The 23,019-nt window shown below is 39.6% G+C and overlaps 1 protein-coding gene across 2 annotated transcripts; it reads left to right on the forward strand.

Annotated features, from left to right (window-relative positions):
• The first annotated feature begins 1,444 nt into the window (after nt 1–1,444).
• On the forward strand, nt 1,445–23,009 carry CASP7 (caspase 7). Of its 2 annotated transcripts, none has more exons than XM_068198080.1 (7): nt 1,445–1,559; nt 2,733–2,845; nt 17,315–17,463; nt 18,331–18,459; nt 18,919–19,094; nt 20,750–20,888; nt 21,441–23,009. In XM_068198080.1, the coding sequence occupies exons 2-7, from the start codon at nt 2,733–2,735 to the stop codon at nt 21,662–21,664; spliced, it is 930 nt and encodes a 309-aa protein (XP_068054181.1). In that variant the 5' UTR covers nt 1,445–1,559; the 3' UTR covers nt 21,665–23,009. The 2 variants fall into 2 exon arrangements, with proteins under 2 accessions (XP_068054181.1, XP_068054182.1); XM_068198081.1 differs by having other exon boundaries at nt 1,526–1,551; nt 2,731–2,845.
• The last annotated feature ends 10 nt before the right edge of the window (nt 23,010–23,019 follow it).

The following is a 23,019-nucleotide window of genomic DNA, read 5'->3' on the forward strand; positions in this document are numbered from 1 at the left end:
TCTCCTCTCCTCTCCTCTCCTCTGTCCCTGCTGTCCATGGTGATCCAATATGGATTTGGAAGTGTCGCTGTTTTCTTGAAAAGAAGCAGCTAACAGATGGCATGAGAGGAACCATGGGATTCTGTTAGTTTGATTTTCAGGAGAAAACTTTGGCTACACATCCAGCCAGGAGCCACAGGCTTGATCCCAGGAAGCAGGGAGCAGTCCCAGCAGCTGCGTGCAGACACACGGCAAGAGCTCCTCCATCACATGGAGGCACTGACCTGCCACGGAGCAAAAGCCTGTTTGTTACCATGACTGTGTTTTGTGCCAATTAGGAGGCAGTTACACTGAAAAATGTCTCTTTGATGTAAATCTCTTCAGGTAGTGAATGTTAAACACCTCGCACCGCTGGGTAGGTGTATGATTTTGCAGGATTGGAGCCTGCATCCAGGAGTAATTAGCAAGACTGTGCCAATCTTCAGTCCATGTACTGGACTGCTACAGCTGCACAGTGGGATACCGTAATTAGCAGAGATGCAACACACAGAATAATTGGGAGGATAAGGAAATGCCACTGAAGTTTATATAAGGGGGAAAATTTCCTTAGATCTAGACAACCTCGTGTCACCATGAAACTTTCCACTCTTCTTTGGCGGGGGTGTACCGGAGCACAGCTATTAAAATGTGGTAATTTCTGTTTCGCTGTGATGTGGCCATCATTACCTGGGGAGCAAGGAGGGCCCGAGACCCTCTGCTGGGGGGAGGGACAGGGACAGCAACAGGGATGGGGTCAGGGATGGGCACGGGGACAAGGGTCAGCGACGGGGACAGGGACAGGGATGGGGATGGGGATGGGGACAGGGGTGGGGTCAGGGATGGGCATGGGGACAAGGGTCAGCGATGGGCAGGGGGACAAGGGTGGGGTCAGCGATGGGGACAGGGACAAGGGTCAGCGACGGGGACAGGGACAGGGATGAGGATGGGGATGGGGACAGGGGTGGGGTCAGGGATGGGCATGGGGATAAGGGTGGGGTCAGGGATGGGCATGGGGACAAGGGTCAGCGATGGGCAGGGGGACAAGGGTGGGGTCAGCGATGGGGACAGGGACAAGGGTCAGCGACGGGGAAAGGACAGGGGTGGGGTCAGGGATGGGGACAGGGACAAGGGTCAGCGATGGGGACAGGGAATGGGGTGGGGTCAGAGATGGGCACGGGGACAAGGGTCAGCGATGGGGAAAGGACAGGGGTGGGGTCAGGGATGGGCACGGGGACAAGGGTCAGCGATGGGGAAAGGACAGGGGTGGGGTCAGGGATGGGCAGGGGGACAAGGGTCAGCGATGGGGACAGGGACAGGGGTGGGGTCAGGGATGGGCAGGGGGACAAGGGTCAGCGATGGGGACAGGGACAGGGGTGGGGTCAGGGATGGGCAGGGGGACAAGGGTCAGTGATGCGGACGAGGACTCGCCAGGGGAGCCCGCCCCGCCCCGGCGCCGCCCCGGCAGCGCCGCCTGCCTCTTTCTCTTTAAGTTTCCCGTTAAGTTTCGCTTTCGCTCCCGCGCGGCCGGACCCAGCAGCAAGGCAAGCCCCGGGCCCTTCCCAGCCCTGCCCCTGCCTGCCCGGCCCCGCTGCCCGGCTCCCTGCCCCGCTTCCCTCCCCTCGCTGCGCGTCCCTCGCTGCGTTCCGCTGCCCTGCGGGCCCCGCGCTGCTCCTCGGCGCCTCCGCCCGCGGCCTGCGCGCTCTGCTTCCTCTGCGCGCGTGTGTTCGCCAGAGCCGGGGCTGGACCCGGCTCTGGGAGCTGCTCCTCCACCCGGGGAGCTCCCAGCCCTCTGCCAGCGCCCCGCTCCCCGGCCGGGTGGTGCAGCCGTGGAGCCGCTGGTGGGCTCTGAGCTGCTGCTGCTGCCAGCTGTCCGGGGTGGTTTTCCATGTAAACGTGTGCTCTTCTCAGTAAATGGGTGATAAAAGCAAATTTAATCTGCCTAACTGTGGGAAGGGGGCAGGAATCGCTGCTAATTTCCTGATGAAAGTCTGGAAGCAGAGACCAGATGTTTCAGTGCATCCCACCCCGAGTGAAGGTCCTGCGTCTGCCCTGCGCTTCTCTCTGCTGAGCTGGCGCAGATCGTTCTGCTGCGGTTTCCCAGCTGCTTAATGACTGAATTCCAGCCGCCCATAGGAAATACACAGGACTCTTTCACTTGCACACATCTGATTATGTATATGCAAATGAAAACACGGGAGCCCTTGCTTTCATCCCAACATGCTTCTTTCCAGACCTTGGAAAACTATCTGGGAATTACTTCTGTGATGAGGACAGCTCACTTGGGCTCATGGCAGGGTACTTGGGACTGCCCTGTGTAGGCCAGGTGTTGGACTTTGATGACCCCAGGGGTCCCTTACAACTCAGAATATTCTGATTCTATTTTATGATTGTATTCTATGATTCTGTGATCTTTCACCATAGAATTATTTTTGATTTTGCTGTAATCTGCATTTTTTGAGAGTGGTGTTAGACGAGTTTCTTTTGGTAACTGACACAAGGAAATAGAGATGGCTGAACATGTGCAATGCCGCAGCAATTCAGGACCAGAAATCTGTAGGCACTCTTTCTTGAGGAAGTATTATACAATAAAACTGACTAAAACCCTCACATGTATCTTCTATAAACCAGACCATAAATAATCTGGTTCATAGAAGTGTCTCTAAAATGTCAGTGCTCACTGAGGGACACTTACGTTCTTGTACTTTCATTTGTAGATGTCAGAGGATCAGCATGGTGATCTCTCTGCTGGAGAGGGAGGTGAGGAAGATGGCTGTGATGCAGTTGATGCAAGGCCAGACAGAAGCAGCAGGTTCTCACTTTTTGGAAAGTAAGTTCCTACTTGTACTCTGTTTTTGTTGTTGGATCAGCTGCCATGTTACCCTTTTAATAAAAGAAACAAAAAAAGGCTTGATTTGGTCTTCAGTTAGCCATGTCCACAATGTTATTGATGGTCTGGATAGAAAGGTGGGTTATGTTGTGTGAATTTAAGGTATCTGGATGGTCTGGATAGAAAGGTGGTTTATGTTGTATGAATTTAATGCATCTTGTCTGTACCTTAAAGTATTTCTTTGTAATATTGCCTAAAGGGAAACCTATAATATCTCCCATAAGTTTTATTTGGCAGCTAAGAGACCACCAAGTTCATTTAGCATCAATTACAGTCCCATATCTTAAACATTGACCTTTGGTGGAGCTGGGAATTGAATATGCCATTAATTATCTATTTTACTGCACTCAGCTCAGCTAATCTGCAGCATCACTGGAATCCCCTGCTGACTGCCTAAGTTACTTTAAAGCCTGGATGTGCCATCTAGGTTGTAGCACAAAGAAGCCTCACCAAGTCTAGAGATACAACCCCTTACAGAACACATTAAAAGCCTTTAATTTTAAAGCATATTAGTCTCACTGAAGCATAAGCTTACTTTCATTAAATCAGTGGGAAGCAAGAGCTATTTACTGCTCATCTGTACTCCTGAAAACACTGGATAAATGTGATTAGAAATGCAAAAGATGAAAAATGAACATGCAAAGTTTATAAATACTGTTGAATGTCAGCAAATGGTTACTTCACATTGGATTTAGTGAGATTTTGTAAGAGCTATTTGATGCAAAGTCTAATGCATTTACAGAGAGGTTTTGATTTCTTTTTACTGTTGGAAATTTACATTAAAGTGAGCAGTGTAATTCAGGGAGTACATGGTAAATATACTTTTGGTTTTGCTGTTTATTCTATGAGTTTAATAGGGGCAACAAATTTGTGAGAGAAATGAAAATTCTGTAGTCTTAGAAGACTTTTGATGTGCTGTTAAGCAAATCACTGTACTTTCTCTGTCTCATTTTATCATTCCTCAAATATGTTTCATGATATATGTGTGTATTATTAATTTTAACAAATAGACAAATGTAACATTTGTTTCTACATCTTGTCAAATATTTTTTCAAAGGTTTCTTTTCAACTTCATAAAATGTGTGTTTTGATACTTGATTTGGTCTTCTTTATGAGGTGATATGCTAATACTATTATTAAATTATGCAACTCAAAGTTAATAATTTCCAAAGGAAAGGCAATAATCAGCATTTCTATGACTTTTTCTATAAGAAATATTTAAAATAATTTGGCTATTCATCACTTTGAGGCATTCATCTTTTGGGAACTCCTTGAAGATGCAATTTACAACATTTTTCTTTAGAAGTAAAAAATTGCTCAGATTAAATATGAGGTAATTGAGAGAATTCAACTTAGATTTTGTAGAAAAAAATACTTTTAGAAATCTAACAGAATTTCTTGAAGAAGGAAGTGATTTCTTACAGAGGAATGAGGTGCTTGACAATTAAGGTATTTGTCTTTGTCCTACAGAAACTAAAAGTCTTTGGTCTGAATGAAGATAGGGGAGGAATGTGAGAGGATAAAGGAAAATGGGATCTGCTCTAAACTATGATTGTAATAAAGGGGAAAGTGAGGGGGGAGTGATCATTCTTTGTTCCTGGCAGGGAATCTAGGGACATCCAATGAAAAGTTCATGCAGTAGGTTTAAATCAAGTGTTAAGGTGTAATTTTAACGTAGTGCAGAATGTCACTGCACCCAGGGGATGTGCAGACGTCAAGATTCCAGGTAAATTCAGAAGACATTAGATGTACGTGTGGAAGAAAATTCCAGATGTTAACATCTTTGGTGAAGATGTTCCTAAGTCACGTCTCTGTGGGAATATATCCTGTATCCAGTTTCTTCTGTTTGCTTTCTTCAGACTCATTCCTAGTCAGTACCAGATACCAGGCTAGATGTATTTGAACTTGAACCAGTGTGGCTCTCTGTCTTGATTGCCAAAGCTTCATTTTGACCACATGAAGTAATGCATCTTAAATAAGGTGCCTAGAAAGCTTTGGAGTGACTAGGATTTTATTGTGACTAGGATTTTATTGTGACTAGGATTTTATTGTGACTAGGATTTTATTGTCCCTTTTTTCAGTTTATTTTGTCAACCCAGTCTTTACCAGTTGTGCAGTACTCTCAATGAAATTCTTCACTGCATTTCATGTATTACTGCTTAACACAAGTTCAATAGGAAAACAAGTAACTTGTGATGTTACATAAGCACATTAATTTTAATTGGAGAGAACAGAGCAGTGAGAAGCCAAATTCAAAGCTGTGCAGAAAGACCAGCTGTTTCCAGGAGCCTCACAGCTTCAATTTGCCACTCTCTGGCTGTGACTGGAGATCTGCCTTGTCACAGCAGTGACTAGAAGTAAATTAAAATCTTACTCACTACCGCACATTTCTCTCTGAGAAGTCTATGAGGCTGCTGTACCAAAGAGGCCATGAGGCTCAGAACAAGCCAGGATGGGCAGATTCTTCTGATATCTCAACGATTTAGGGGAATTGTCTTCTACATATTTCCTTCTCTTTGGAAAAGTGCTAATACTTAGCTAATGCTGGTGAGAAAAACTGTCTTGTGGGGAAAAGTGTTGGAAGAAATTTTGGATTCAATCTGCCAGCCGTGTTTGGCTCCGGGTTTTTATTTAGCCACTAGATGGCAGGAGGGGATTAATTTTGTGTACTGCAAAAGAACGAAAAATTGGCTGTGCTGAGCAAAAAGTTACGTTCCAGAAAGCAGAAATACCAAGACACATTCTGGCAAGGCTGCACACCAAAAAAAATTTAAGACCTGTTTAAGGAAAGATTCAGCTAAGGATTTCAAATGTGCATTTTATTTTTTTAGCTAACTAATAGAACTTTTCCCATATGAGCTTGGGGTTTTTTACTGTGCTATCTGTGCTCCTTTTACACTTTCAAGGCTTAAATTATAGTCTTGCTTCTCCACAGGATGATTTAATATCTTCATTTGGTATCTTTTGTGTTTTATTAGGGACCTCCATTAGGGAGATTGATAGCAGCAAATGCATTTTAGCATCTAGGAAAGCTAATGTAAAATGAAATAGAATTAAACTGCAGTTGCACTGTGTTAAGTAGAGCTAAGATTTCTCTTAATCCTAGTTAAAGTTGGGGTTTTTTTTTAAAGCTGCATCTAGAAATTCCCAAGGCTTGGTAGGCTTGTATTTGCACTGTCAAAAATCCTGACTGCAGGTGGGCTTCAGTGAAGAAACAGTGCAGAAGAGTTTTGTTATTAGTAGTATCTAGGCACCAATTTTATCCTAATTTAATTGTATAGAACCATTTGTCATCTGGTTACTTTTATCTACTCCAGCCCTACTGTCTTGTTTTATAGTCAATATACTCCTTCTCATCTGGAAACAGAAAACACAGTTTAAATATCTATTCAAAAATCTTTACAAATACTTAGAAATGGACTTAAAAATGGACCAATGGACTTAGAAATGGACTTAGAAATGGACAAATACACCTACAAATGGAAATGTGTGATTCCATGGTGCCCCCAATGCAGATGGATTGTAAGTAAACCCCACTAAGAAGTTTCAGAGGTTTTGTGGGGCATGTAGTCACCAAGAATATTTTAGCTGTTTAACACTGCAAATCCAAAATATCTGTAAGATTTTTCTTTCTGTCAAGTCACACCACTTTAAAGTTTGAGACTTTTGAGTAATTTGAAAGTTTCCAGGAAATGCCAGTGTGCCTCTCACCTTCTGCAGTTCCATGGTTGTGATAGTTACATAGTTAAGATATCCACCAGGTTTGTAAATTAGTATTTAGATTAAAAAGATTCAGGGATATATACATTTTTATTTCATGTGTACAGTGTTCATTTGGGTTGCAGAACATCAAAGTGAGGAAGCAAAGATGTTACCAAAGGCTGTCTGTTTTAACTTCATGACCCTTGTGTCAGTATAGCCATATTTCTCAACTTTGTCCTTCAAAGAATAAATATTCATTTTTGAGATTCATCCTCAGCTGAACCTCAGGTCTGGAGTTGTAACAGGTATAGAGAGTTGTCTTTCTTTCAGTTAAGCTTTCCTGTTGTCCCTGTGTCTTTTGGGGATCTATTTTCCATCCACTTTTCACAGTATCACATTCATTCTGAATTGAAAGGGACCCACAAGGATCATCAACGCCAGCCCATAAGTGCCTGTATGGGGATTGCCAACAGTTTGTTTTTATATTGATTTGTAAAAGAAGCTGCTTTTCAGGTAGAAATTTTATGAAGAACAGTTTCACACTGATGCAGATATATGTGTTTTCCAGAGTTGTCCATTCTGTTACATGTTTTTCAGTGTCACAATATTATAGACTTCTCAAAATAAATTGTGCTAAGAAAAGTATCTCTTTTATCCTTAGATAGACTAAAAATAGCAAGCTACTTTAAACAAATAACAGCTGATGAATCATTCTCTGAAGTTATGTTCTGGGCTGCAACTCAGATGTCTGAGCTGACCTCCTGTTTCAGCCTCATGTTTCCTTCATGTCTCTAAGGAAGTCAGTGTGTGCCTTAGTTTGTCCTGTAAATGGGTGATGATCTTTCCTTCTACTGTCACAGCTCCAAAATCTATCACAATATAATTTTAATTTTGTTTGGAGTTTGCTTGTTCTGCTTAGCACAAGGTAAACAATATCAATTGTTTATGTTCACCTGAAAGCACCAAACATAACATTTCAGAAGTAATTTAGAGTCTGGAAAAGTTCCCACAAAGACAGTTAAGAGATTGCAACAAAGAACAACAGGAATATTTCATTTGTATTGCTCTTTTTTGAAGTCAGAGGTTGTTTTAGTTTGTTTTGGTTTTATGTTTGTTTGTTTGGGGGGTTTGGTTGGGTTTTTTTAGTGTGTTTGTGTGTGTGTGTCTGTGTTTTGGGGGTTTTTTGTTGTTATTTTGTTAAAGCAATTTTTGTTAGACCTGGAACTCAGCTTCTGGAGAACACTGCAGGAGTATTTAACAATGAGTGGAAACTCATTGATTTCAGTGGCCAGTGCTTGTACTTTCCCTTGGATGCTTACTGCATGTACCTCATAGGAAAAGCCCAAGTATCTTGAAATAGAATTTAGTCTATATTACAAGAGCTCATTGATTCACAGTCAATATTTGTTTCCAGTCTCCTTAGAGTCTTTTTAATGTGAAGTACAGCAAACACTGGGTTATCCAGGAACTGTATCTGAAGTAATCACAGTCAAGTATCCTAATTACTTCTTAGTGTAGTAATTTATTTCCTTCATTACAACAAACTCTGGGCTGTGTCATACAGAATTTGGGAGACAGTTATTTTGTAGTGTCACGTTTAAGTTTTCAGAGCAATCCAAACAAATTTAAGCCAAATTTATAATAAAAACTGCTTGAGGGTAAACATGTAGGAAGTAGTTGTAAAAGAGAGGCTTTGTAAACTATGCATGTTAATTTGCATTATTTTGCTAGAAACATTCATTGGGTAAATATTGTAGCAATGGTGGATCAGGCTTTGACAGAAGGAAGAGGTGAAGTCTGCTGTCCCACCTCCATCTCAAAATCTGTTTTCCTGTACTCTTACACAGGAACAGAGATAGAACGAGTGATGGGAGCGTGTTTTCTGCTTGTCAGCAAAGGTAGCTCAGGCTGCATGACCTCAGCTGGCAGGGTGATGGCTCGGGGGCTTTGAATGGCCCCACAGAACAGAAGAGTCCAGCGTGACCCACTGCTGACACAGGCGAATGCTGGGGCCTGGGCACACAGAGCATCCTGTTCTCTCTGCAATGCAACCCCGAGCATGGTGGGCTCCTAGCATTGCCAGAGAACACCAGACCTGCTCCTGAGGACAAGCTGAAGCTGTTTTCAGATGCAGTGTGGAGTACCATTTGATGATGAGCCAAGGTACTGTAGAATGTTATTCACCTCCTTCCTTCTCTGCCACCTGTTTGGAAAAATCATGAGTTTATACCCTAAAACAGTTTAGTTTAGCTAGTCCTAGCTCCACTGACATTTTGCAGTTGCTAATCCTTGCCAGAGTGTTCTCTGAGCATTAGTGTTTGGAAGGCTTGCTTTATTTTGAGTAATTTTCCAAGCAATCCATATGTACCTGTTAATTTATCTTAGTACCTATGAAAGGTAAAAGAACCTTCATCTTTTTTTGCATGTAATTGTCAGTTGCCTGTGTACATTATACTGCCTAGGGCATGATCATGCAAGATTTCAGTTTCCAGAACACCCATGGAAGGTATGGATGTGCAGGTTTTCTAGAAATGAGCAGAAAGCCTTTCACCAAGCAAAATTCTTTATCTGTAAAAATTAACCTTTGAATGTTTTTGGCTATTATGTTGCATACAATATTGTGAGGCCTTCGTGGCAAATAAAATGCAACTAATTGGGAAGCTGAATCTCAATTACAAAGTGATGATTGAGAGTTTAGATCTGGAACTCACATCACACCACAAAATTGTCATGTGGGTTGTGAGTGATCCCTAAAATATTAACTGCAGAAAACTAGGGCACTGCTACCTGTTTCTTTTCTTTTTACTTTTGTCTTTTTTTAACTGTTGTGAAATGTGGACAATATTAGATACTGATCTGTTGAAACTTCTTGTCCAAAGTGCAGCTGGCTTAGTCCCAATGCACTTGTTCTGCTTCATTTGTATATATTAAATTAAATTGCAGTTGTGGTTTTGATTTGCTTTAGTTAAGGCCATCACTAACACATACTTAAAAAGACAGGAAGGCATATTTAGATTAACTATCAGAACTTCAAAAGACATTTGCAAAGCATGCCAGAAGTTGTAGTCTGAGGCTTGTTCTTTCAAACAGCTCGACTCTTTCATTATACTCTGAGTTATCTTGGACTGAGTTTCTCAGTTTTCCAGGTTTTTAGAAAAGATTATCTCTTCTAATTGGAGATGGCTCTGAAACTAAAATGGAACAAAAAAGCTACAAGAGTAGCTTAGGGTCTGAAAAATGTCTCATAATGAGGTATTGAAAATGTATTCAGTGTTTCAATTGATGTTAAATAGTCATACAGGCACTAGCATTGTTCTCTCTTCGGAGAAACTAATGTGAAGTAATCAAAGTAAGGAATTTGTTTCTGGAATGAGATCCACTGTAAACCTCCATAGTGGAAGTTTACAATAAGAATGTAAATAATAACTTTACAGTAAGGATGGTTTGTTTCATGCATTTTCTTTCCAGGAGGCACCTGTCAGTAAGCTAACCCACACACTCTAGACATAAACATTGCACAGATGGACAAAATACAAATTTTAAAATTATTCTCCACTTTACTGGGCAGAATCCCAGAGTGGGTCAGGTTGGAAGGGACCACAGTGGGTCATCTGGTCCAAGCTCCCTGCTGGAGCAGGATCATCCCAGAGCACATGGCCCAGGATTGCCCCTGAGATGGGCTCAGCTGGTTGGAACATGGGGCATCAGTTTTTAAATGACCCTCCCCCTGGAAAGAAGCCACATGATCTGCAATTGCTGTATGAAATACATTTGTTTAGACTTCATTTTGTGATGGAAGAACTGAGACCAAGAAATACGGAGTTACTTTCCCAGAGTTATTCAACAGCAGAAGCACAACTCATTTGTTTTGTTTAATACATTTCATCAAGTAAGTTGGGCAAAGCATAGCTAGCATATGGTCTTAATAAATATATTTTATTCTGTGTTGTACACTCAGATGTAATATTAAGAAATTTAGGGAAATGCCATGATGTCTTTAAATAAATTGAAGCAGTTTATTCTGCAAATTTTCTGTGAAATCTGTAACAGTACTGTTTCATATGTCATATCAAGAACAAAAGTATGGTTTTAAGTATGACATTGGTTTTTTGGATGAATGAACTCAGTCCAGTCATGAAAAGAATTTTTTTAATGATAGCTTAGGTCCTTCCCAGCTCTAGTATTATCTTGGTAAGTTCAAGTAAATAATCACATTGTTTGCCTAACTCCTTTCTTTTAATACTGCTACAGCAATATTTTCTTTTCAAAATTACTGTGTTTACAATTATTTGAAGGGCCTGTGACATGAGTTTCCAGATGAACAAGAGGTACTGTCCTAGTAGGTTCCTAACTTCAGGTTCATTCAAAGAAAAGGCTTTGCCTCTGTTGGCTTTCAAACTGGCTTTGTTTGGTCAACTGACATTCTGATTCCAAAGATGCCCTTAAGAAGTCATGAACTAATGGGCACTTCAAAAAGAAGCTGAAGGCTAATTAATTCCTATGGCCCTGTTCTTGAGAGCATTTTAAAATCATTATTTCATTGCCTGAGCAGTCCTGTTGCTCCCAGGAGGAAAGTGGAGTGTGTTTGTTGGGGGCTGTGGTGTTCCAGGAGGCACACTGGCCATTTCCCTTTATTCCACCCATTCCCAAAAATTACTTTCAAAGCTTAGACATTTCAGCAAAGCAATATATAAATAGGCAAGGGCAGCACAGACTTCATATACCATCAATAAATATGAACTTCTACTGAAATTTTGAATTTCTTTAACAGATGAAACAAGATGGTGACAGGGAACAGAAATCTAGGAACACTGGTTTTTTGTGTGTGTGTGTGTGTGTGTGTGGTATTGTGTTGTTTATGTTTGCTATTCTAAATTGCAGCTGTCAGTTTTCATGCCTTTTGTGTGAGACATCTGTGTGCCGTGGTAAGCAGTGTAGGTGAAATAATTAAGGTAATGTAAGGTTTAAATGCCTTTTGGGGAACTTCTGTGTGCAGTTTTGTAGGATCACTTTTCTTCTCTCTGCTAAATGAAGACTTTCTGTTGTGTGGAAGACATCCTGACTTTATTATTAGAATTTTTTTTCAGTTTTCTTTTGACATCTATCTGGAATATATTTTAAAATAACCTTCTAAAGACGGGTGATTTTGTTGGTGCTCATCTCTCAAAGTCAGCAGTCCTTTGCTAACTTTGCTAATAGGGAAATTGAAAGTATTCAGTGCTTACTTGAACTTCCTCCTATACAGTTTGTATTGCCCCTTTTTCCTCAGAAGAGTTGTGTTTCAGCTGTTAAGCTTTTTCTTTCAGTTTCTCTCAAGGCACATAATTTGCAAGCCTGAGTATGCACTTTCAAGTGCACTGTAATGCAGTTTTAGTATTTGGTCTAGTCCTTCAGGTTTAGTCTTTATCCCATGTAATTTATGCTTTCTGATTTTTAGCAGTAAAGGAATATTCATTTTTATGACAGACAGTTCAAGTAGTGACACATTCTTCTTGTCCAGAAATGTTGCTGTTCTGCCAGCCTGATGCAATATTAATAAAAAAAGGCAACAGGATAATCTGTTATTTGCATGCAGTTTTAAATCTGTGTGACACTACCAAAACAGATCTGACAAAGAACAAAGAGTGTGGCTTAGAGAACTCAAGATCTAAAAAACTCTAGTCAGGTTTAACAAGAGTCTTTTGCTTGATACTGCCCACAGGGTTCAAGATTAAAAAAATCAAAGTGGGGAGAATGTACAGTAATTAGAGGTGTATTAAATGCAGTGAAATTAGAGGGAATAAAGGTATTAAAGCTGAATAAAAGTATTAAAGCTGGTAGTTTGAAGAGAAGTTTATGCAGAAGTAAAAGATCCTAATGCATGATTATCAGAAAGCTTCAGAAGTATGAATTATGGGGCCCATATCAGACCACTAATTATTGAGGATAAGGTAGAAACATAGAACAAAATATTGAACCTTGTTTTAGCTAACTTATAAATTCTGTTTCCTGTTCATTTTTTTTTAATGAATAAATCTAAATTAATCTTCAGCACACTCAGTTTTACTGCACATAGCTCGGGGATGCCTTATGAATTCAGACACAATCTTATTTGCATTTTCATTGTTTTCTGTCTGTCCTTTCACTGTCTTTTATTATAACTAAGTCCAGTCCAGGATTTTTCCCCAGGAGAGCAAACAGCTTTTGTGATGAGCAGTAGTCACAAACATAGTTTATACTCTGCATGCAACAATGGAAGGAGAGTGAGGGGTTTTAGGCAAAAAGAGCAACAAAGAGCCACACAAACTGCATAAAAATAAATCAGCAATATAGGCTATGTAAGTTTCTTAAGAGGCCTTAGAACTAATGCATTGTCCCATGCCCCCCACAATACTATAACTTAATGGGAAGCTTATTCAAATGAAGCCTGTAAAGAAGCCAAAATGAAGCCAAGTGTCAAAAGTCCTAAGGGAAACATCTCAGTTGTTTGTAACAGACCACAGAGCATTGCAATTTAAGACACCTTGCCTCCCACAACACTTAAGTGTATGAAAGTTCTGGTGGGTGTCAGTGGATTACCTGAGAACGTTTGTACTGTCCGCTGCTCTAATCTTGCCCAGACTCAACAGAAAGGCTGAGAATGTGACAGAAACTAGAATAAAACTATTCACCAATGCCAAAAACGCATTTGGACTCCAGAAGGAATCCTGAAGTGATGTGTTTTGCAAAGACACTGTGTTTTCAAGGGCAAATTTTCCTTTTATCCAAAGCATGTTATCAGTTATTCAAAAATCATATTGCACATTGCATAAAAGAAGGAAGTCAGAGTAAAGCTGTCAGTGTTTTGAGATATTCCTTATCAAGGAAAGGTGAAGTTTACTGAACTGCATAGAGCAGAGTAAGACACAGTTCTCTCCTTTTGTGGGTTTACTTCAAAGAGAAATGAATGGAATCAGTGTGGCCTTTTCCACCCAACTCTGAATGTCAGCTCCCTTAAATTAAATAATATAGAATTGTAGAATTTTTTACATCTGCTTACATTTTTCAGTACACCAATAAAAGGCCCTAATTTTCCTGGGAGAGAAGGGGACTATAGCTTTCTTTAAAACCTGGATATCCCTATGTAATACCATTTTTAGAGTTTATTTTTAACAACTCTCCTTGGAAAAGAACAGTCAGTTAAATAGCCAGGCAGAGGAGTAGATGAATACTAGATGAATAAAGACAATGCTCAGGGAAGCTTTTGTCCTGCACATGGATTCTTAGTATGTTGGTATGTCACACTAATACGTGGTAGCAGCAGGAATGGAGGAAGGTGCAAGTAGAAAGGAAGTCAAAGGAGCGAAAATCAGAGCTGCTAAGAGACACTGATTTATTTTTTCTAAATAATCTTTAGGTATAGTTAAATGCTGTCAGTGATATTTTTATCCTTAAATATTGAACCACATTGAAACAATAATTTATTCGAAGTATAAGAGAAAAGAAGGTTTGTTGTGATAGGTAGCAGTCCTTTAGAAGATCAAGTCCACTACTTGTGCAAGTGAGATATCTCCATTGACTTTGGCAGAATTTTAGCCACTCATGATGATAAAACACTTTACTACTATTTAAAAGTTTGGTAACAAAATGATAGCCAGAATAGGTAACTTTTGTTTTATATTTGAAAAGTGAGAAGTTGATAATAATGATTTTCTCAGGGTTGATACCGAGTCTAGACTTGATGAAATCACATTCCCAAATATGCAGTAGGCGAACCTAAGGCCTGGATTTAGAGACATGGTGAGGGTGAAAATGTGCAAGCTATATGAGAGTGCCAGAGTGGAGTTTCAGTTTTTCTGAACTTTTGACCAAAGGGAGAGAACATAGAATATATATGTCAGTGACAGGAGATTTCTCTTAAAGCCTGATTACTTACTTGTAACTTTACTAGTTATCATTACAAGGTCTGATTTAGCTTCTGGAATCTAAAATGTTGGACATTATACTGTCAGTGTAGTCCAGTCAGGCAGTTCCTATATTGTGCTATGTTGACAGAGGAACCAGAATATTCAAAAAATAATTTCTGTCTGGACTGCAGGTCCAGGCTAAGCATAATCCGCAGCTTTTACTCTCTTATTCATTCCGTTTGGACTGATGCCAAAAGATTTCTGGAACTTTTATTGTCTGCCAGTAAGGAAGTGATAGGTGTAACCCCACTGTGGTTTTTTGAGTATCACATTAACCTGTTCAGCTTGGGAGGAATCATTAGAATAAAACCACGGTGTCCTGTGTAAAGGAATGGGGAAATGCGCTGCCAAGGCTTGTCTGTGGTGTTTGCCATTGACTGGCACAGAGCTTCTGGCTGCTCTTGAGAATTCCAGCAGCAGGAATTACATCCCTTAAACTCACGAGTATTTCTGCATGAATGAGTGCAAACTATTGAACTTGGGAGTGAAGTGGTTTCAGAGAAGTTGCGTGGCTACATTGCTGTGCCACTTAACCCTTGCTGCTATTTTCAGTGGGGCTTTTTGTGGGGTAACGTGGCTGTCTGATTTCTGGGCTGGAGTTAGGTCACTTCCAGCATTTTAGAAGAGCAGACAGTGCAAACATGATACTGCTCACATGGGTCCATCCTTGAGTGTTGACAGCTGTTCATGGGTTGGACATAAGCAGAAATGTGTGCATAATCCCCTTGAAAATGTCCTGTTGTCTCTAGCAGCCACTGTTCGAACAACTCTTTCAGGAAATCACTGGAGCCAGATAAATCTTTAGAAACTGGAACCTGTGGGCTGAGGAAATGCCTCTTCATGGACCTGAGTGGTTATTTGTTGTTCTGGATTCTCTTTTTCTCTCTTTGACAAAGAAATGTCTGGTGATGGAGGAGCAGGGGGAATTTTAGGTTAAAATAAGAATCCAAAATCTCTTTGAAAGTCAAATGTAATACCAGCAGCTCTGGCTAATTCTTTAAAAGATTTAGTTAAGAATTGGTTAAAACTTTTCTTGAGGCAAAGCATATTTAATTATTGCTTCCAAAGCCCTCAAGAATCATATACAAGGAGAATAAGCATACTTGCAATTTGTCAGAAAAATCCCCTGTATTTCCAGACATAATCCTCAAGTAGATATGGTTCAATATCTTGTTTTTCAGTCCCTAAGGGAAGTCTCAATGAGGACATGATATGAAGATGGTCACATGTAAAAAGAGTATAATGGAAGCCTGCCAGGTGCAGCTCTTTAATTTGGCCCTTTATAATAGAATGTGAAGGCACTCAAAGATAAGAAGCAGTTTTGAAATTGAATTGCAGTAGCATTTATACATGATGAATCATTTAAAGAATTTATTTCAGATTCCAATTGATCTTGTTCGTTAGTAATAAAAAAGAGGACACTTAAAGCTAAAAGACAACCATTGTTACATCAGGCAGGTAAGAAAATAGATTACCTAAACAACATTTAATCAATTCATAGCAATCTCATGTCTACAGGTTATTATTAAAGCTAATAAAATAATATTCCTTTAGGAAGATGTCAGGATGAGAATAGTGAAAGTACTTAAATTAATTGAGGTTATAGGAAGAATCTGATGTTGTTATAACCATACTGTATTATACAGTTCTTTGTGCTGTTAAAGTAGTTTATGTTTTCCTCTCAGACATCAGCAGTAAATACTATTGGAAGCTGGATGCTGGAACAAATAAGAGAGGTGCCAGTAGCTTCTTCTGCTCTTTCCTGAGCATTATTTTTAAGTGGGCTGGCTCTAAAGCTTGCTTGTAATTCTGGGATTGAATCAGACTCCTTATAGGTTCTTACTGGCTTCAGTTTTGCTTGAGAAAATCTTAACCACACCTGAAGCTACCTTCTTGGACCAAAACATCCACTGTACTCAGTAAGTACTGCTGAGTTCCTCATGCTGGTACATCAGGTGTGCATGCTAGCTGTAATTGATTTGGTATTAATACTTTATTTAGATTAAATCTGTGAGTAATGGCTGTGCTATCCCTTGGCATCTCTTTCTAATCCAGTGTAAGACTCCAGTGCACAGCAAAAAGATCAGTACACAGTCATATAACCAGAGAAGATTTATCAATATAACCCATTAACATAATTATTGTAATAGTTTGACTTGTTTTTTCTTAGGTTTTATTTGATGTGAAGTTCAGGTATCAATGATTACATTGTAATGTGCTTGGGTTTTTGCATAGGTTCAGACTGCTGCTTGGCAGACCAAATTAACCCGTGACTTGTTCACATCTGTAACCTTTATCAGCAGAAACTACCTACTTCCCAGTCTGCACAAAATTTAGGGATGATGGTGATTCAGTAAACAAATCACACAGTTGGGTAAACTGCATATCTTCATGTTCCTGGAATAGCTACAATGGGAAATCTGTCTGCTCTTACATTAATTGCTTACAGTAAAAGTAAAATATGTCCAGAAACTGTTTGCAAAAGGTTACTGCCAGCCTCACTTCATGTCGGCCATTTGTTTTATCTCTGGGTCAGGATCTGTGTCCTGCTGTTGGCTGCAGTTCACTCCAGAGTCATTTCACCTCAGCAGACTCCATCCACACACAGTAATCACTTCATGGAAATCACAAGATCTTTGTGCCTCCATCCAAAATGTAAATGAAAAAAACAAATATTAGGGAAGGAGAAACATTGGGCAGGGCTGCATGAGTGGTTTGAATTACAGTAAATAGGCCATGCATGTGACTGGTCACTAACAATAATTTCATTTGGTTCACCTAGAAAAAGGAAGAATGGAGAAGAAGAGCAGCCAAAGCCCCCTCTCAGTAATCAATACCGAATTGTTACACCCACATTCCAGTATAATATGGATTACAAGAAAGTTGGCAAATGTATTATTATAAACAACAAAAATTTTGAAGACAAAACAGGTAATGTTCTTTCTTTGATGATACTCATTACAGACCACAGCATCTTTATACTTTCTTTAATCAATAAGTATTCTATTTTTACGACATGGAATTTTAATGAATGTTTTTATCTTTTTTGATAAATAGTTGTTCCTAAAACTTTTCCTGTTCTCTAACACTTACACTACAATGGCTCTTTTCAACATCTTTTCAGTGTATGTCTCAAAGACCGTGTCTCCTTGCTGTACCAACTTCAAACTAAACCTTTGTTCCGGAGTTTAAAACTATGTTGTTAAAATTTGAACTTTGGCATCTGCAACCCATGTTATAAATTCTCTGTCCCTGAGCTACAGCTATGAGCTACAAAAGCTAATAGCTGTAGGTGTGCTCTGTTCACACTCCTGCATTTAACTTTCCAGACCACATGTGGTTCCAAGGTAGACAAATACTTGGTGTTATCATCAGGTTTGTAGGATTTTTCCTGTACACTTGGCAAACGCAGTAAGTTTTTTTCCCCTGAAGATTCTGTATCAGTTCCTTTTACTGGGTATAATAGGGACACTTTTCAACAAGTTTTCCATGGGGTGCTTTGTGCCTGTGTTGTACTGCATAACCAAAAGGAGATGGATCATCCTTAGAGCTCCTGTGTGCAAGGTGCTGGGGGCACGCCAGCATTTTTCAGGACAAGATATGTGTTGGCACTGAACATTGCATTATTTTTAAAATCTCACAATTTGCTCTCAGTGCTGCCAGAGGATTGTTTTAAAAACATGTCACCAAGACACTGTTTAATTCTATCAATGATGAACTTGAACATTTGCCTTTGAACACGTGAAGCATTTTGAGTTGTGTAATGTGCAGTCAACCATGTTCTTTGTTTTCCGGCAGGAATGGGCACACGCAATGGCACCGACAAAGATGCTGGAGACCTTGCTAAGAGTTTTAAGAACTTAGGGTTTGAAGTTGATATACACCATGACCGAAGCCGTGGTGATATGGAAAAATTACTGAAGAAAGGTAAAAATTCAGAATCCTAGGATATTTTAGAGAGGAACAGACCTTTGGAAGTCACTGAATCTGCTCCCTGCTCACAGCAGGTTAAAGCAGAGCAGATTGCTTAGACCACACACATATAATTTTCTGTATGGAAGGATTTGTTTTCTGAACAGACTGGGCTTAATTCCCCACCTCATCCCCCAACATCAATTCAGAAATGCATGATGTTCTTGTGAAGCACTTGTCCTGTGTATTAGGTGGAGAGCCGTGTCATATTAGATAAGGAGTTCAGCCTGTTGATTCCAGTGGGCTAAACTCAGACTCAGGTGAAGGATGGATCCATGTACTCATCATGTTGTAAAAGATGATCCACTCCTTCTTATGCCCAGTGTATATGTAGCCTCAGAAAAATATGTATGCTAAATATAACATCCATTTAAAACGTGGCTTCCTTTTGACTCAGAAGTGTTTGCTTTGTAGCTGCTGAGGAGAACCACAGTGATGCTGCCTGTTTTGCCTGTATCCTCCTAAGCCATGGGGAAGAAGGGCTCATCTATGGCACAGATGGACCCATGGCTATCAAGACTCTGACTGCACTGTTCAGAGGAGACAAGTGTAAAAGCCTTATAGGCAAACCCAAACTGTTTTTCATTCAGGTAATAGCCCTGAGGTAAATACAGTGTCCTACTGCTGCAGCAGGGAAAACATGCTTTGTTGGTTGTCTGCCCTAGAAAAACCCTGTAGCTTGACTTACTGAATGTTGCTGGAAGTTTGTGAAAAAATGTGTTGAGAGAAGTTATCTATGGGTAAAATTACTGTTTGTTTTTAAAAGATAATTTATATACAAGATTCAGAGGTGTAAAGAATGTTATCATTGTAATTTTTTACATGGATTCTCTTGGTAATATATGGACTTCAAAGCAGAAAGATAAACTCACTTTTGTGCAGACAGAGCTAAGGACAGTACATGATTTTCAATAGGAATAATACTATCCAGGTGTCTTTGAATTAAGGCTGCCTCTACATATTACTGCTTAAAGTAACACTTTTCCTCAGTTGCCTAAAAATATATATTGCATTTTTAAATTAGCATGTAATTAATTGTATATCAGTTAAACTTTTAAAGACAACTGTTTCAAACAGCATTAACTGACATATCATGGGTCTGAATTCTCTTTTTCACATAATGCATAGTACTATTTACAAATAAGAGTTGCAGCAGATGTGTTTTTCCTTAGGCTATTCCATCAGTTAATCCTCATCCTCAAGGTGAAAACTGTTTTAGACTCTTTATACTACTGAAGTGATGTTTCTTCTAATTACACTTTTGAAATGGTTACTTTATAGACTTTAAAATTATCTTAATAATGGCAATCAGGCCTCTTATATAAGCCAGTCAGACCTGTCCTTTTGCAAGAGCTGTTAGTCAAAGCTACTGATCTAGAGCTGAAAATTACCCACCTGGACCATTGTCCCAGTGTGCCCTTTAGCTAAACCCATGATTAAGAGAAAATTAAGAATCAAAGCAATAAATGGAGAAGTATTAAAAACACAGTATACTTGTAACAAGTGGTCAAACACTAGAACCTGTTGCCCACACTGTAGAGTCTCCACCTGTGGAGTCCATTGTCAAGAAATTGTCCAGAAGTCACACTGCACATAGCATTACGTAAAAATTGGGGCTGAGAATGACTCTAGACTGGTAAAATTAATCATGGTTAGAATTAACCAGTGCTGGCATGGCAGTTGTTGACCAACAACCGAGATGCACAGCCTCAACACCTTTGCCTCCCTCTGCTTACAGGATGTATATTTTTCAAAGGGTAAGCTAGTGACTTTATCACTGAACAATTAGATACCCCCTGACGCTGTTGGGCCAGGGACGGGCGAAATGACTCGCACAATTTCAGAAGGCAAATGAGCATTTATTCAAAAGCACTTCTCTCTCTTATAGAGAACATCGTGAACATTAATTCTATTGGTCTTAAAGTAAAAACGTTTCACCTGATTGGTACACTGGACTTGGGTCAGTGTGGTAGAACATATCTATAAGCAGTGTGAACAGAAAGCAAGATAATAGATTGTTTACATTCCTCTCGGACTTTTTCCCAGGCTTAGCCTGGCAGAAATCTTTCTCTTTTTCTCTTCACTGAACTGAGAATATCTACAATCCCCCAGAATTGCATCTCTGTTTTTAATACATTCAAAGTACTGCTTAGAACTGAATCCATTAAAAAACTTTGATTAATACTAATTGTTATAACACCTTGTGTCTGCTTACTGGAAATATTCTATTCTATTCTGCTTTCAGGCCTGCAGAGGCTCTGAATTTGATGAAGGTATACAAACTGACTCTGGACCTGCCAATGACACCCTGGAGACAGATGCCAACCCGAGATACAAAATCCCAGTAGAAGCAGATTTTCTATTTGCTTATTCCACAGTGCCAGGTAATAAAAAGAGGGTCAAGATGGGGGTAGAAGCCTGAACACTCACCTTCCATACTGACTGGATTGGAGATGGACCCCCTGATGATACATTGTGCACTGATGGATAAAACACAAAGGCCCGGTGTACATTGGGTATCCACCCATTCTACACTGGCTGCAGAGGAAAAGGGAGACTACAGATGGCAAAGGCAGTATACTGTGTTCTGGGAATCCTGCCCTTCCATGTCCTGGTGTGCTGAATCCGTGATGAAGGCAGGAAGGGGAATAGTTACAGTACAATACTTATTCTCTGGAAGGAAACCTGTGCAATTTTACTTCTTGCAGATTCCCTAATGCCAAAATGTAGAATGGTACTTAAGCAGTGTGAGGTTTGGAGAGTTAATATGCATTATTCTCAGCTTTAATGAAGTAGTAACATGTATGTATCTAATATGTAACACAACAGTTAAGAGATCAGCTTTCTGTGTGTGCATTGTTAATCTTTGCCCAGAATCTTTCACACAAAAGAGCAAAAATAACTCCCTGTATTTTCTTCCTCGTCTTTCCTGTTAGGTTATTACTCCTGGAGAAATCCTGGAAGAGGCTCCTGGTTTGTGCAGTCTTTGTGCTCTGTGCTGAATGAGCATGGAAAGCAGCTTGAGATCATGCAGATCCTCACTCGGGTCAACTACGTGGTGGCCACGAATTTCGAGTCCCAGTCCGACGATCCCCGCTTCAGTGAGAAGAAGCAGATTCCCTGCGTGGTCTCCATGCTCACTAAAGAACTTTACTTCTAAAAATGCATTTTAATGCAGCCCGTGGTGAAAGGTCAGGCTATGGTTTTGGGTGGAGATGTGATATTGGACAGGAGTAACACATTTTTAATAACAGAAATGTGGTAACACTAGATTTTTATGTTGTATAAGCTGGGGTGTCTGATGGATGGGGAATATGCAATATTTTAAAGAAGCTGTGGGCCAGCCTGACAGCTATTACTAATTATTGTGTCTTGGTTTCCCTTAGTGTGGCTGTCATGATTTATGGCTACTGAAGATACTATGAGTCAGCTTCCTGACCCATAAAGCTTTTTGCCAGAAAGCAGATTGTAAATTAAGAATAAAAACAAAAAAATCTTGAGACTCCTTCTCGTTTACTGCTAGCTCATGGAACCATAACCTCCTTGGAAGTTTCCAAAGACCATCATATTACGGGTTTGTCCAGTAGTAAAACAGTTTGTAGCTATTTAAAGGGGTGTTTCTTAGTCTAATATATTAATTTCCTTTTAATGAACATTATTCATGAAGGCTAATGGTTGCTCTGTGCTCAATTTGGAAGTCAGTTTACTTAGTCATCATTCTAGCATAAGATGAATGTATAAAAAAAATCAATGTTTTTAGATTATTTACCTGAACAGTATAGAAATGTAACAAATAGAACAATCAAAATTAAAATCTTTTTAATTGGCAAATTTTACTTGGATGGTACCATATTGAAGTGCCTTTGTAAAGATATTTTGCCTTGCAAATGACAATTGACTGAGAGAACACCTGAACGGTGGTGTTGCAGTTCTTCTGCTTGCAGAAATAAAAATGTCTGCTTGTTGCTTCAAAACTTTTGAACCATCAGAAAGATAACGACAAGGCTTTAAAACATTAAAATCTAATGCTGAAAAGGTAGAATTATATATTCCAGCAACAAATGCACATTTAGATTTAACTTCTGGTTGTGAGGGGTTTTGCCAAAACTGGAAATGCTTACTTGAATCAGAAACCAGAAGTGCCTTCTTAGTTACTGTACGGTCTTGATTTTGTGTTTTAGACTTATGTTCTTGATCTTTATATTTCTACTTTTTATATTCACTTTAGTTGGTAGCTAAATCAAAAAAGTAAGTTTAATGATATGCTTAAACTGATAAAGAATTAGTTGTTCACCCTTTTCCCAGTTAACGTACTCTATACTCCTTGCAATCTTCTGAGAAAATAAAGCCAAGTTACCAAATTGTTAAGTTTATTTTCTTACAAATACTGTGACATAGTGAGACATATATTTTTTTCATAAGTCAAATTTATAGTTGTTTGAATTAAATAAATAATGATTTATGGAAGTATTGAACATGACATCAATAAAGACCTTTTTTAAAAATTTTCTTTTG

Source organism: Anomalospiza imberbis, chromosome 8, assembly GCF_031753505.1.
Source record: "Anomalospiza imberbis isolate Cuckoo-Finch-1a 21T00152 chromosome 8, ASM3175350v1, whole genome shotgun sequence".
Lineage (NCBI taxonomy): Eukaryota > Metazoa > Chordata > Aves > Passeriformes > Viduidae > Anomalospiza > Anomalospiza imberbis.